At 44.2% G+C, this 15,367-nt stretch overlaps 2 protein-coding genes across 5 annotated transcripts in view; one reads left to right on the forward strand and one right to left on the reverse strand.

The window, feature by feature from the left end:
* STEAP3 (STEAP3 metalloreductase) overlaps positions 1-5,911 on the forward strand; it is a 42,523-nt gene extending 36,612 nt beyond the window's left edge. Inside the window, 1 exon segment of the mRNA XM_017891951.1 lies at positions 3,291-5,911. Within this exon segment, the coding sequence (XP_017747440.1) occupies positions 3,291-3,572 (282 nt within the window). The 3' untranslated portion in view covers positions 3,573-5,911.
* The window catches only part of CUNH2orf76 (chromosome unknown C2orf76 homolog), a 100,401-nt gene continuing 88,487 nt past the window's right edge, over positions 3,454-15,367 (reverse strand). The window contains exons 7-9 of one of the 4 annotated variants that reach the window (XR_001889164.1): positions 10,021-10,090; positions 4,743-4,858; positions 3,576-3,665 (exon numbers count right to left, since the gene is read on the reverse strand). Coding sequence is in view for 2 of the 4 variants with exons in the window: in XM_017891946.1 (XP_017747435.1) it covers positions 4,813-4,858; positions 10,021-10,090 (116 nt within the window). In the remaining 2 variants the exon portion in view is untranslated. Of the gene's footprint in view, positions 3,546-3,575; positions 4,859-10,020; positions 10,091-11,141; positions 11,402-15,367 lie in introns of those variants that run through there. The other 3 variants (XM_017891944.1, XM_017891946.1, XR_001889162.1) reach the window with 3 other exon arrangements.

Raw genomic sequence — 15,367 nt, forward strand, 5'->3', positions numbered from 1 at the left:
ACTGGAGCCACTAAGGCTGGCTTTCCAGGCCTGGACGGGCTCCCATTGCTGCCCCTTCTAGAAAAGCACCACGACACAGAGGTGGGCGCCAAAAGGCTTTCAGTGGGGCTTTGTCTAAGGAACAGATAGGTCCAGGTCCTCCCCAGTCAAGTGACCTGAGCAGAGGGGCCCGTGTGGACTTTTCACCCTGAAGCTAGAAGGGTGTGGTGACGACAGTCTCCTAAATGAGTGGTTTAGTCCTGGCTGCCGATCAGCCTCATCTGGCGAACCTTAAAAAACAACAGATGCCCATGTCCCACCCCAAACCAATTTAATCTGAATTTCTGGGAGTGGGGTTTGGGCACTAATATTTTACCCAAGCAAGCTCCCCAGGTGATTTTAATGTGTAGCAAGGTTTGAAAACCACAGTCTGATAGCCACAGACTGACAAACTCTTGGGGATAAAGGGCATCACCCAGCCATCTTAGCAACACCAGTAAGTCCACAATGAGGAGGGGTGGGAGGGCCCACAGTTAATTAGGGCTGGGAACCTGGCTAGGGAACATCAGGGTGATTGACTTCAAGACTTACTCTTTTTTTTGAGATGGAATATCACTCTTGTTGCCCAGGCTGGAGTGCAATGGCATGATTTTGGCACACCACAACCTCTGCCTCCCAGGTTCAAGCAAGTAGCTGGGATTACAGGCATGTGCCACAACACCTGGCTAATTTTGTATTTTTAGTAGAGACGGGGTTTCTCCATGTTGGTCAGGCTGGTCTTGAACTCCCAGCCTCAGGTGATCCGCCCGCCTCGGCCTCCCAAAGTGTTGGGATTACAGGCGTGAGCCGCCACACCCAACCAAGACTTTTTCTTGATGGTCGGTGCTGGGGACCTTTTTAACTACAGTCTTCCACACCAAGAGATTAGAATTTAGAAAAGTTGGGGTGGCTGAGAAGTTGCAGGGGATTTGGAATTATTGATAGACACTTCTGGAAGTGGCAAGGATTTGCTTACGTGTGCAACTGACAGTCAAGGAGGCTTCTCTTTGGGAGGTGACTACATTAAAATGATAGGAACTCACTGTGAGTGACAGCACAAAGCCCATGGTGGCTTCCTCACGCTTCGTGGTGAGCCAGAAGCTGTTAAAGACCGGGCCAAGAAGATTCTGGAAGTGGACACAAAGCCAAGAAGAACCAGAGAGGGTGAGGAAGGATAGAGAAGGTTTTATTTGGTTATTTTACTTGGGCCCAAGGATGTTGAACGTGAGAACCGGTGAAATTGTAGTGTGCAGCCATTGGAAAATGTTTATCATTATCTTTAGCAAAAGCATTACAAGCAATTCTCCCACACCACGTTCTTTCACTCGCTGACGTTCACCATCCTGGTGTCTGTTCTGGAGCAGGCGCAAACGAAGGGACACACACATACACACACACACACACACCAGGGAGGAGCAAGAACGGGGCCCAGTGTGGAATCAGACCCACTTAGAAACACGTCTGAGGGGAGTGCAAATGAGAAGCATCTGTCAGCCCAGGCTCTGGATTGATGCCGACAAGCCGGGCTAGAAGGGGATCCATAGAGACCACCCAGAGGTCTCGGTGTGCCGCCACATTTAAATGACACCCTCGCAATGTCTCCTTGGAGAAAATGCGTATGTGTTCATTGCTTGATGGGTCATTGCTATTTCCATCCCTGTGTAATAGACACGGTCTCTCCTGCCCCAAAGCTCTCAGTGGCTCCCCAGTGCTCGCAGAATTCAGTCAGAGCCCCCTGTGCCACTCTTCCCTCGCTCTCGCTGTCTAGGGGACTAGATGGAGGCGACTGCGCCTACCCAGCGCTTCCCCCTCTGACTTTAGCTTTGGAAATTACTTATCTCCCACTGAAGTTGATTAAGTGGACTGCCCAGGGTTCATATCAGTTGAACCAGCACCAACAGTAGAACCTGGATCTCTTCCTTCGTGGTCCATGAGAACTCGTACATACCAAGAGGCTGAGTCACAGAGCAGCACTTCCCAGCCATTTGCACATTGCAGCTCCTACAGAAACATGCTTTGGGTGGTGGATCAGTCACTCTTGGCTGGAAGTGACCCACAAAAGCCCACACATGGTTCAAGGGGTGGGAAGCTCCATTGTAAAATGGCTGGGACTATTTCCATTTGGAGTTGAATGGTCTCTTCTCCCCATGGTCACTAATCTCCTCCAGAGGGAAGAGTAGGCCCAGCTGGGTTTCCACCCAGGGAAATATCCCATGCTGGGATATTTATAACCCAGCATGGGGCGGGAGGTGAAGGTCTGGCATGCACAGAGGGCGTCTGTGTGGTGTTCTGGGGCTTTCTATATGGTGCCAGGTCACCCAGACCACAGGCCCCATGAGTGGGCCTTCACTACTGGTGCCAAATCCACATGCCATCTGTAAATTTTATTTACTCTGCATTTATCTTCAAGCTAATTTAAAATCAATCCACTTTTTATCTGATCTTAACTTAGGCCAAATGTTATCTGTGAAATTATGATTTTGGTATGCAGGCAGACACTTGTTACTCTAATATACATTAAAATACACATATAACTAGTAAAATTTGTATATACACACATACACACATATACATGTATATGTATATATATATTTAGAGACAGGGTCTTGCTCTGTCACCCAGGATGGAGTGCAGTAGTGCAGTAGTATAGTGGCACAATCTTGGCTCACTGCAGCCTTGACCTCTTGGGCTCAAGTGATTCTCCCATCTCAGCCTCCCAAGTAGCTGGGACAACAGGCACAGGCTGCCACAGCCGGGCTAATTTTTTTGTATTTTTTGAAGAAACAGGGTCTCACTATGTTGCCCAGGCTGGTCTCGAACCCCTAGGCTCAAGCAGTCCGCCCACCTAGGCCTCCCAAAGTGTTGGGATTACAGGCGAGAGCCACCGCAGCAGGCTTTAAATGTTTTTTAAACTTCTTTGAACTTAATTCCATCTGAAATCATCCAGCAGCCTCCAGAGATACAAATAACCAAGTGAAGGAAAAAGCATGGTTATATGGTTATTGTAAGGAATCCACATGAATTTGTCAGTCCTTAGACACCTTCAGCATAGAAGCATTCTTCCCATTTTCCTGTTGTGGAAGCTGAGGCACAGAGAGTTGGAGTTATCATAAAATCCCACTAAGAGTGATAGAACTCCGGTTCCAACCCAGAGCCACAAGTGCTAAGGCCACCCTCCTTCCCCTCCGCCAGGCCAACAGATGAGTCGTTGGCAGGATTGCTGGCATCTGTCATCCCCTTGCCCTCACTCTAGCCTTTTTTTTGCTCCACAGTCCTCGCTGGGCTTTGTGGCCCTGGTGCTGAGCACACTGCACACGCTCACCTATGGCTGGACCCGCGCCTTCGAGGAGAGCCGCTACAAGTTCTACCTGCCTCCCACCTTCACACTCACGCTGCTGGTGCCGTGCGTCGTCATCCTGGCCAAAGCCCTGTTTCTTCTGCCCTGCATCAGCCGCAGACTCACCAGGATCCGGAGGGGCTGGGAGAGGGATGGCGCCATCAAGTTCACACTGCCCACGGACCACGCCCTGGCCGAGAAGACGAGCCACGTATGAGGTGCCTGCCCTGGGCTCTGGACACCAGGCACACGAGGGACGGTGCCCTGGGCCTGTTAGGTTTTCTTTCCTTGGTGGTGCAGAGCGGTGTAACTGTGTGCAAATAGGAGGTTTGAGGTCCAAATTCCTGGGACTCAAATGTATGCAATACTATTCAGAATGATATACACACATATGTGTGATACGTATTTACATATATTCCACATATATAACAGGATTTGCAATTACACATAGCTAGCTAATAAGTTGGGTCTCTGAGATTTCAACTTGTAGATTTAAAAGCAAGTGCCGTATGTTAAGAGAAGAGCAGATCATGCTATTGTGACATTTGCAGAGATATACACACTTTTTGTACAGAAGAGGCTTGTGCTGTGGTGGGTTCAATTTATCCCTGCCCATCCCACCCCTACAACTCCCCTTTTGCTACTCCCCCAAGGCTCTTGCAGAGCTGGAGCTCTGAGGAGGAGGGAAAGCAACAGCTCTGCCCAGGGTCACCCCCGATGCCTGTGAGGGTGCCTGTGAGCAGGGGCCGTATCTCTTCCCTCCACCTGGGGCAGCAGCAGGAGGACTGGGGACGAGCAAAATCAGACAGTCGGCCTGGAGCCTGTGCCTGGTCCTTTGTGGGGTGCTGGGAGGATGGGGGGATTGGGCTGAAGCTGCTGCACCTCATCCTTGCTGAGTGGGGGAGACATTTTCCCTAAAAGTCAGAAGTCACCGTGGAGCCTGCAAATGGATCCTCCTGTGAGAGTGAAGTCACCTCCTTGCCAGAGCCATTAGTGAACCTGGCTTGAGAACAAAGTGTAATTTCCTTCCTTCCTTTAAGCTGGTGATGAGCATCCTTTCAACCACTGTGCCTTCTCACCCTTTCCATCTGTAGTTTGAACATCTCCCAGGAAGGCCTAGAGTAGACCCTTTAGAAATCAGCCCAAGGGGGAGAGTGAGAGAACACACTAGGGAGTAAAGCTCCCCGGGCGCCAGAGTTGAGCCCTTTCAGGGACCCTGCATGGGCTGAAGGATTGTCTTCATTAAGTCGGTCCTGGGGAGACATACTGGGGACTCCAGATGTCCTCTGGCAGAGGACCCAGAAAACCACACTGGCTCCAACTTCCTCCTCATGGAGCATTACATTTCAAAACAGTGGGGAGCAACTTTTCCACCAAAGCTACAAACCTGAAATGCTGCTGCCCCAAAGCACAAGAGGAGAGAGCACCGCCGGGGCCACAGGACGTCTGTCGTCCAGTCACACGCCATCCTCGCTGCTTCCTCCTGACCCTAGCTTACTTCCCCTGTGGAGAAACAGGTGTTCTTGGCTGAGCCCCCAACCCCCTGCAGAACCAGGGTGATCTGCCACCAAAAAAAGCATCTTTGAAGACAAAGGGGGTGAGGTCTTGATGAGTCTCCTGGGCCCGCAGGCATCTTCTGATAGAAGGAAGCCAGCAGGGCCGGGGAAGGCTGCCCAGAGAGAGTGTCACAGATGAGGCTGCCCCTGCCCCCCAGGGAGGTTTCATGAGCTCATGTCTATGGAGCACATGAGGGTTCTTCAGTGAAAAGCAGGAGAAAAGCCCACCGCAAGGATAGCTCATTAGGCACTTGACCGATGCAGGGAAGGCCATGCCGGGCAAGCTCTTCCTGCTGGTGTTTTCCATCTGCCGTGCCAAGGCTGAGCGGCAGAAACTTGTCTCATAAACTGGCACGGATGGAGCATCAGCTGTGGCCCACAGAGAGCCTCGCTGAGAAGGGGGCAGGTAAAGCAGAGATTTTAGCATTGCCTTGGCATAATGAGGGCCCATCGACTCCCTGCTAATGAGAGGCAGAGAGAGCATGGGTAATGGAGACCCATAATGATCCCCAACCCTAGTGGGTACGGGCTGCCTGCCCTGGGCCAGGGAATGGCTCCTTATACCAAAGATGCTGGCACAGAGCAGAGCCCAGTGCATGTCCTCCCCTTCCCACCCACCTCTGGCTGAAGGTGCTCATCAAGAGGGAAGCGATTCTAAGGTGGGTGGCAGGAGGGAACAGGTGCCACCTGCTGGACAATCAGCACATGAAAGGCAGGCGGGCTGTGTACTGGGCCCTGACCGGGCGTCCACTGCTGTCCTCCCTACCTCACCAGGCTACTGGCAGCAGCAGCCCCTGAGAGCACATCACTCCCTAAAGCCTGGTAAATTCCATGTGCCTCTGGGTACAAAAGTGCCTCAACAACATGCTCTGGAAATCCCAAATGCCACAGTCTGAGGTTGATATCTAAAATCTATGCCTTCAAAAGAGTCTGTGTAATTTTTTTTTAACCTGGTAGACGGTCTAAAAAGCAGTGCAAATAAACACCTAACCTTCTGCAAGCTTCAGGCTTTTATTTCTGCCATGTAGATCACATATCCATTCATCCACTGACTCCAGAGGCCTTCAGCTTGGAGCCTGCTCTCAGGCAGGCAGTATGCAAGGACTTGGGACTGCCAAGGTGAACACAGTGATCTGTGCTAGAGCTGGCCAATGAGGAAGGGCAGATGCGCAGACCTAAGGAACTAAGGGACGTGCCAGGGAGGAAATGGGCAAGATCCAGGTGACAGAGTGTCGGGTGGGGGCGTTGGGATGTGAAAGGAAGGCTTTCTGGAGTGGTCAGAAGTCTGAGGCCTTGAGTGCAGGTAAAAGCAGCAGAGCTTCTAGAATTATAATGTGCCTGGGAGTCACCTAGGAATGTGGTTCAAATGCAGGTTCTGATTCATGGTCTGGGGTGAGGTCTGAGACTGTGCATTTCTAATAAGCTCCTGGATGACCTGAATGGTAATGATCCTCGGACACTCCGAGCAACAAGGGCTTAGATGGCATTCTTTGCCTCTGCTGTGCTGTAGTCTATGGCACAGTAATCAGTGCACACACATCTCTGTCCCTTCAACCCTCCCCAGGAGCCTGCATTCCCCTGGCAGCCCTGGCAAGGTACACGTCTGCACACTGCTATGACCCCGTGTTCTTTTTTTTTTTTTTTTTTTGAGACGGAGTCTCGCTGTGTCGCCCAGGCTGGAGTGCAGTGGCCGGATCTCAGCTCACTGCAAGCTCCGCCTCCCGGGTTCACACCATTCTCCTGCCTCAGCCTCCGGAGTAGCTGGGACTATAGGCACCCGCCACGTCGCCCGGCTAGTTTTTTGTATTTTTTAGTAGAGACGGGGTTTCACCGTGTTAGCCAGGATGGTCTCGATCTCCTGACCTCGTGATCCGCCCGTCTCGGCCTCCCAAAGTGCTGGGATTACAGGCTTGAGCCACCGTGCCCGGCCTGACCCCGTGTTCTCTTAAAGGCAAAGGGAGAAACACTCCATCCAGGAGCCACAGCCTCGTACTTTGTGCTTCGCAGGGGCTGCGGCACATTGGCCCTGGGTCCATCGGGAAAACAAGAGGAGCTCTCTTCAGAGACCACCCGCCTATCATGCAGCCGAGCCTTCCTGCTGAAGCAAGCAGACTGCCTTATGGTACAGGGTGAGGAGACAAGAAACCCAGTGCAGAAAGTGGTCTAGTGGCTAAAAACCGTTGATTGGGAACAATAACCAAAAGATGGCCCTGCCATTTTGAGTTCATGATAAGGATTTTCCAAAGAAAGAACCACGACCAGGAAATACATTCAGGACAAACAATTTTCAAGGTGAAAAGCATCTTGTGCTTGGAGGTTTACTTTTCTCCTCTGTGTCCTCCCATGCATAAAGCTGGGAGAGTTAACTTTACAAAGAAGTAATCAAATAGTTGAAAAATACCCACCACTAAGGTAGCCCATGTAAGAACTAAGGAACCACCAAAATCACTCATATCAGTTCAGGAGAGAAAGTTATCATTCAGCTGTTTGACACACTGAATCTTTCCCGAAAGCAATGAAGCTGGCTCTTGGAGTGCAGAAGCTTTCTTGTGCTGGGCCACTACCCTAGTCTCAACCAAGAGACAGTTGGCTCCACTAGAGCAGAAATTCTCAGTCCCATCAAAGATCACTGACTTCCTCTAAGAAATACTTTGAAAATCTCTTTACTAATTTCTGAAATTAAATTAGGAAATAATATAACCTACCTAGGCATATAATTTTTAAAATCAATGTAAGGTCTAAACTGAAACACAAAGTAGAAGTAATTTATACTAAAACATACATATGTAACAGTAATAATGAATAATTATTATATTACTAGTCTTACAATAAATAAATTGCTTTTTAAATGCAGTGATACTCAACTAAACATTATTGACTTTCTTGTAGCCGATATTTTAAGATAAAGACTAAAGGTGTGTGTGCGTGTGTTTGTGTGTGTGTGTATTGTGTCCACTGTGTTTGAAATTGTGTTGAATGCTACGAAGAAATCACATAGGGTGAAAACCAATAAATGTCAACTAGATTTGGAAACATGGAAACCTAATGGTGAGAATTTCAGTGGGACGTTGAGGGTAAAATCCCAATTGAGTATGAATAAGAAGGAAATGGAGACAGTAATTCTGGACAGCTCTTCTGAGATTTGGCTGTAAAGCAGGGGAAAGAGAAAGGACTGGTAACGGGAAGGGTATAGGGGTTGAAGGAGGACTGGTTATTGTTTTCCATGGTTCTGACCTGAACATGTTTTAAATGCTTCTGGGGAATAAACAAGGTGAAAAGGAATGATGGAAGATGAGGGAGAGAATGATAGAGAATCACAAAGTCCTGGAGGACACTGGGAAGAGATGGAGTGCAGAGTACAGGTGGCTCTGGAGGAGGAGGAGCTTGTCCTTTGCCACTAGGAGAAAAGGGGAAAAGAAGTGGCTGAGTATTAAGGGGAGGGGCTAGTTGTGATGACACAGCCTGTGACAGTTCCCTTCTGATGTTGTCTGTTCTTTTTAAAAAAACAGTCAGTCCCTTCTGCTGAGAACATCACGGGAGGAAGAAGGTTTAGCTCTGAAGGTTGAAGATGGATAAAACCGTTGAAAATAACTGTTAGAGAAAATGTAAATGTAAAGGGAGCGGACCAGAAAACTGATAGGGTTTAAAAAACAAAAACAAAATTTGATTATAACCATTTTTTATCCAGAGTGAAATATACCAAATTGTGTTTCCTGGGAAGTGTGCAAAGTAGATTTTTGTTTAGTTAAATTCTGTTTTCCCTCACCAGTTTCTTTAATAATTCTAGGTAGTTTGTCTTAGTTGAGTGTCATCTCTAATAGTTACTCAAAAATGCCTTGGCTTCATTTTTGTTTTCTCTGTTCAGAAATGAACAGTCACAAATGGAACTTTGATGCACTAGGCAACCAAAAACCTCCACTGCCAATCCTCCCGTAAAGTGAATAATCACCGCTCTTGCTTACTGAGTGTTGATTTCATTTATTAGACCAGAAACCTAGCTTATTTGTATAATTCTCATATATGAAGAGTCTATTCTTAAAAATCTAATTTTAGCCAACATTTAAAAGTTCCGCAACTAGAGAATTTATTCAGACTTTTAACTCCCTGAAGGGTCTTTCTGCTTAAAACACAATTAGTTCCTAAACAAAAGACATACTTTTTAAGGCAATACTGAATTTGCAGGAAGTAGGGGAGATCACCAGGACAGAAAATAAATGGGAACACACACAGAAATCAAAAACAAACAAACAAACAAACAAAAAATAGCTCTCCTTGGCTCCTGGCAGAAGCAAATGCAAGTCCTTTCTGAAGAAAAGCAACCTCAGTTCAGATCAACCACATAAGACGCTTAATATTTACATTAATAAACCATAGGTGAGAATCAGTGGAAACAAAACCTGAAGGACTTAGAAGAACAGAATTGTCAAATATAGGATAATGATATATTAAATATCTAAAGAATTAAAAAATAGAGTTGCAAAAAATAAATAAGCAATAATATACTATAAAAGCACAGGCATGGTGAAAAATGGAATTTTCATAAATAAAAAATGATCAGAAACAATTTGATGAGTTTAACAGCAGATTGGAGAAAATTATTGAATTTTAAAAGCTAAAACAATTACCCAGAATGCAAAAGAGAGACAAATGGATAGAAAATATAAAAGAGTCATTACCAGAGATAAAGGTTAAAATGAACAACTCTAACATACAAATAAGTGGAGTTCCAAAAGGAAAGAATGATGAAGAGGCAAATTTTAAAGAGATAAAGACCAAGGATTTTCTAAAGCTAGTGAAATACTGGAATCCAAAAACGCTGAAAGTGCAATGTATACCACCAGGCAGGAAAGCAAATGTAAAAGTAAAGCTACAGTCAGCCACACTAAGCAGCTCTTAAAAGCAATCAGAGAAAAATTATAGATGACCTACAATTGTGGAATTATAATAGACTTCTTAACAATATCAATGGAGATTAGAAAATAGTAGTCTAATATATTGAAAGTCCAGGGGGAAATGATTGCCAACTTAGAATTTTAAATCAAGCAAAACTGATTTTAAAGATTGAGTGCAAAATAAGAAAGTTTCAGATTACAGAAATTGAGAGCTTACCAACAGTTCTTTTCTGACGAACTTCTAAAAATATACTTCAGATAGAAAGAAAATGATCCCAGAGGGGAATCTGAAAATGAGAAAAAACAGTGAGCGAATAAGTGGTGACCCTCAAGGTAAATCTAAGCAAACCTTTTCTCTATAAAAGAATAATATCTATTTATGTGTTTTTTTAAAAGGACATACTAGGCCAGGCACAAAGGCTCATGCCTGTAATCCCAACACTTGGGGAGGCCGAGGCAGGTGGATCACCTGAGGTTGGGATCGCCTGACCAACATGGAGAAACCAGATCTCTACTAAAAATACAAAATTAGCTGGGCACGGTGGTGCACACCTGTAATCCCAGCTATTCAGGAGGCTGAGGCAGGAGAATTGCTTCAACTTGGGAGGCGGAGGTTGCGGTGAGCCGAGATTGTGCCATTTCACTCCAGCCTGGGCAACAAGAGCAAAACTCCATCTCAACAACAACAACAAAATGGACGTGCTAACTGGCTAAAAACGATGATATGTAAATAAGGGATTGAGTTAAAATGTTCGGAGGCTCATATTTGTTTAGAGGTTGGGGCTGGGAAAGTTATGGGCTAATTTAGATCTTGTTAAGTACATCGGAAACATGTCAAGGGTAACCACTAAAAAGCTAAAAGTATAACGCCAAAATCCTTAAGAAGGGAAAAAATTTTAATTGGATTTTGAAAACAAGAAACAAGAAAAAGAGCATAAAGCAAGACACAGAAAACAAAAAGTAGATATGAGAAAAAATCCACATATATTCATAATTGTGAAACACAATACCATGCACTGGTATCAATCCTTATGAGGGATACACCATACGCTGGTTACCAGGGGAGGACTCTAAACATCTTGCCAATTTTTGTAAAGATTCCTATATCTGGTGGGTGCCCAGGTCTGGCAGGAGTCTTTACACAAACCCAGCTTCTAAAGGTTTTGCACAAACCCAGCTGCCAGCGTCTCAGTCTGGTATGACAAAACACCTGCACAAGTCAGGCAAAGCCAACTTATTACTCATAGATCAGTAGCAAAGATAGACAGAAGCGTAGACTCCATGGTGAGCTGGTCCCCTAGAACTCAAGCAAGCTGCCCAGGGCAGACAGAATCTCACCTGCATATGCCCAACTTCACACTACTGCTGAGGGACCCTGAAAGCAGTCCACTCTGGGTTTTATACCCTACAGGTACTTAAATCACTGAGCTTAAGCACTGCAGAGCATCTTGTTCTGAGAAGAACAAAGACAAAGCCCAGGCTGTTCTAGATGGTTCTTCCTTCTCTCAGGATGTTACATTCTCATACATTCTGCCCAAGAATTGTAAGAAGGAGCAGGGAGAGCTGAATCAGCCAAGGTCATTCAAGGACTTGTCCTCCTGCAATAATCACAATAAATACAAATGGATTAAACACTTCAGTTGAAAGATAGAGATGGTCAGAATGGATTTTAGTTATATTTGTAAGTGGCATACCTAAAGACTCAAGGTAAAGATATGGAAAAAAGTATGTTAGGCAAAAACAAACTAAATTAAAGTTGGAGTGGCTAGATTATTATCATATAAAGCATACTTTATAAGAAAAGACATTATTAGGAATAGAGAGAATTACTACATAATAAAATAAAGATTTACATATTTTAGAATAGTGTTCTTTAATAATATAGCCTCAAAATATGTAAAGCAAAAAAATAAAAAAGAAAGAAATGTGAACAAATCCCTCATTATACTAGATTATAACAAACAGAAAATTATATGCATGTGTGCACATGCATGTATGTGTATAACAACACAAGTTGGATATAATAAGAAATAGAAAATTATATTTTCTCGAGAAAACAAATTGAAGACATATTATACCATAAAGCAAATTTCAATAAATTTCAAATAATATCGGCATTCTCTCAGGTGAATGCAAGAAAGTTAGAAATCAAGAACAAAATGCTATATGTATGTGTGTATATATGTATACACACATATATATCATATATATTTATATTTTAATAAAATATTTTTTATACTTTGTCACTGGGTCACTTTGTCACTCAGGCTGGAGTACAGTCACACGATGATCACTGCTCATTGCAGCCTCAAACTCCTGGGCTTAAGCAATCCTCCCGCCCCAGCCTCCTGAGTAGCTGGGACTACAGGCACCATCATTGTGCTCAGCTAATTTTTAATACTTATTTTTTAGAGATGAGATCTTGCTATGTTGCCCAGGCTAGTCTCAAACTCCTGGCCTCAAGCAATCCTCCTGCCTTGGCCTTCCAAAATGCTGGGATTACAGGCATGAGCCATCATGCCTGGCCTAAAATGCTATATTTTAAATGTCTATACGTTTTAAAACTTTAAATATACATTTCTAAATAAGTCATTAATCAAAGAGAAAATTATACTGAAAATTCTTCAAAACTGTTAAATGTGAATGATTATTAAATATCTTCATATCAAATATTTAGAGATGCAGCAAAAATATTGCTTAGAAGGAAATCAATAACCTTGACAAAAATTAGTACAAAAAGAATCCAACCCACAGAAAGTAAAAGATAGATACACACAGACAGATATACTGAAAGTAAGAGCAGAAATTAGTGAACTGGGAAACAAAAATATAATGGAGGGGATTGACAAAGTCAAAGGTTGGTTTTTGGATAAAACTAATCAAACAAATGAATCTCTGATAAAACTGATCCTGAAAAACGATAAGATGCTCAAATAATTTTAGACATAAAAAGGAGAGAAAACTACAGATGAAACAGAAATGTAAAAGATAATAAGAGAATATTATATGTGAGATTATGCAAATAAATTTGAAACTTGGAATGAAAAATATAACTTACCAAAACTGATTCAAGAAAACAAAAAGTGAGCATACAGGCCAGGTGCAGTGGCTGACACCTGTAATCCCCAGCACTTTGGGAGGCCAAGGCAGGAGGATCACTTGAGCCAGGGATTCGAGACCAGCCTGGGCAACATAGCAAGACCCCATCTTTACAAAAAATAGAAAAAAAAATTCGCCACATGCAGTGGCACATGCCTGTAGTCCAGAAGGTGGAGGCTGCAGTGAGCCATGACTGTACCACTGCACTCAGCCTGGATGACAGAGTGAGATCCTGTCACTCAAAAAAAAAAAGAAAAGAAAGAAAAAAAGAAGTAGCTATGTATCTGTGGTGATAGGCATACAGTGTATAATGATGTAATACAGTCTATCTTAGCAGTAATTACATTAAATGTGAAAGGATTTAACTCTCCAAGAAAAGGCAGAGATTGGCAGAACAAAAAATTCTTTTAAATGACCCATCCAGGCACAGTGGCATGTGCTTGTAGTCCCAGTTACTCAGGAGGCTGAGGTAGGAGGATTACTTGAGCCCATGAGTTCAAGTCCAGTGTTGAACTTTTACTCATAGGCAACATAGTAAAACCTCACCTCTAGACAAAACTAAACAAAAACAAAAAACCCAAAGATTTGAAAGTAAGAGGATGAGCCAGGCGCAGTGGCTCACGCCTGTAATCCCAGCGCTTTGGGAGGCTGAGGTGGGAGGATCACGACGTCAGGAGATGGAGACCATCCTGGCTAACAGGGTGAAACCCCATCTCTACCAAAAATACAAAAAATTAGCCAGGCGTGGTGGTAAACACCTGTAGTCCCAGCTTCTCGGGAGGCTGAGGCAGAAGAATCGCTTGAACCAGGTAGGTGGAGGTTGCAGTGAGCCAAGATCACGCCATTGCACTCCAGCCTGGGCAACGAGCAAAACGCCATTTCAAAAAGAAAAAGGAAGTAAAAGGATGGAAAAAAGATAGCAAACAGTAACCAAAAGAGTACTGGATGACTACATAATAAAGAACATTTTATAACAGTAAAAGTGTCAATCCATTAAGACGATATAAATTATAAACATACATGCAACTAACAATATAGCCTCAAAATATATGAAGTTAAAGCTGTCAGAATTGAAGGGAAAATACACTATTCAACAATGATAGTTGGAGACTTCAATACTTCATTTTCAGTAATGGGTAGAACAACTAGACAAAAGATTACCAAAGAGATAGAAGATTTGAACAACACTGTACACAACTATACTTAACACACATCTATAGAACACTCTACTCAACAACGGCAGAATATGCATTCTTTTATTTTTTGAGATAGAGTCTCGCCTGTTGCCCAGGCTGGCATCCAGTGGCACAATCATGGCTCACTGCAGCTTCTACCTCCTGGGCTTAAGTTATCCTCCCACCTCAGTCTCCCGAGTAGCTGGGACCACAGGTGTGCACCACCACACTCAGCTAATTATTAATTTTTGTAGAGACAGGGTCTTGTTATGTTGCCCAGGGTCTTGCTAAGTTGCTAATTTTGTAGACAGGATCTTGCTATTTTGCCCAGGTTGGTCTTGAACTCCTGACTTCAAGTGATCCTCCTGCCTTGGCCTCCCAAAGTGCTAGATTACAGGCATGAGCCACCATACCTAGCAAAGAACATACATTCTTTTTTTAAAAAAATACTTTTAAGTTCTAGGGTACATGTGCACAATGTGCAGGTTTGATACATAGGTATACATGTGCCATGTTGGTTTGCTGTACCCATCAACTTGTCATTTGCATTAGGTATTTCTCCTAATGCTATCCCTCCCCAAGCCCCCCACCCCCAACAGGCCCCAGTGTGTGACATTCCCCACCTTGTGGCCAAGTGATCTCATTGTTCAATTCCCACCTATGAGTAAGAACATGCAATGTTTGGTTTTCTGTCATTGTGATAGTTTGCTGAGAATGATGGTTTCCAGCTTCATCCATGTTCCTACAAAGGACATGAACTCATCCCTTTTTATGGCTGCATAGTATTCCATGGTGTATATGTGCCACATTNATCAACTCGTCATTTGCATTAGGTATTTCTCCTAATGCTATCCCTCCCCAAGCCCCCCACCCCAACAGGCCCCAGTGTGTGACATTCCCCACCTTGTGGCCAAGTGATCTCATTGTTCAATTCCCACCTATGAGTAAGAACATGCAATGTTTGGTTTTCTGTCATTGTGATAGTTTGCTGAGAATGATGGTTTCCAGCTTCATCCATGTTCCTACAAAGGACATGAACTCATCCCTTTTATGGCTGCATAGTATTCCATGGTGTATATGTGCCACATTTTCTTAATCCAGTCTATCATTGCTGGACATGTGGGTTGGTTCCAAGTCTTTGCTATTGTGAACAGTGCTGCAATAAACATATGTGTGCATGTGTCTTTATAGTAGAATAATTTACAATCCTTTGGATATATACCCAGTAATGGGATTGCTGGGTCAAATGGTATTTCTAGTTCTAGATCCTTGAGGAAGAATACACATTCT

Source organism: Rhinopithecus bieti, unplaced genomic scaffold (assembly GCF_001698545.2).
Source record: "Rhinopithecus bieti isolate Rb0 unplaced genomic scaffold, ASM169854v2 scaffold_19969, whole genome shotgun sequence".
In the NCBI taxonomy this organism is placed as follows: domain Eukaryota; kingdom Metazoa; phylum Chordata; class Mammalia; order Primates; family Cercopithecidae; genus Rhinopithecus; species Rhinopithecus bieti.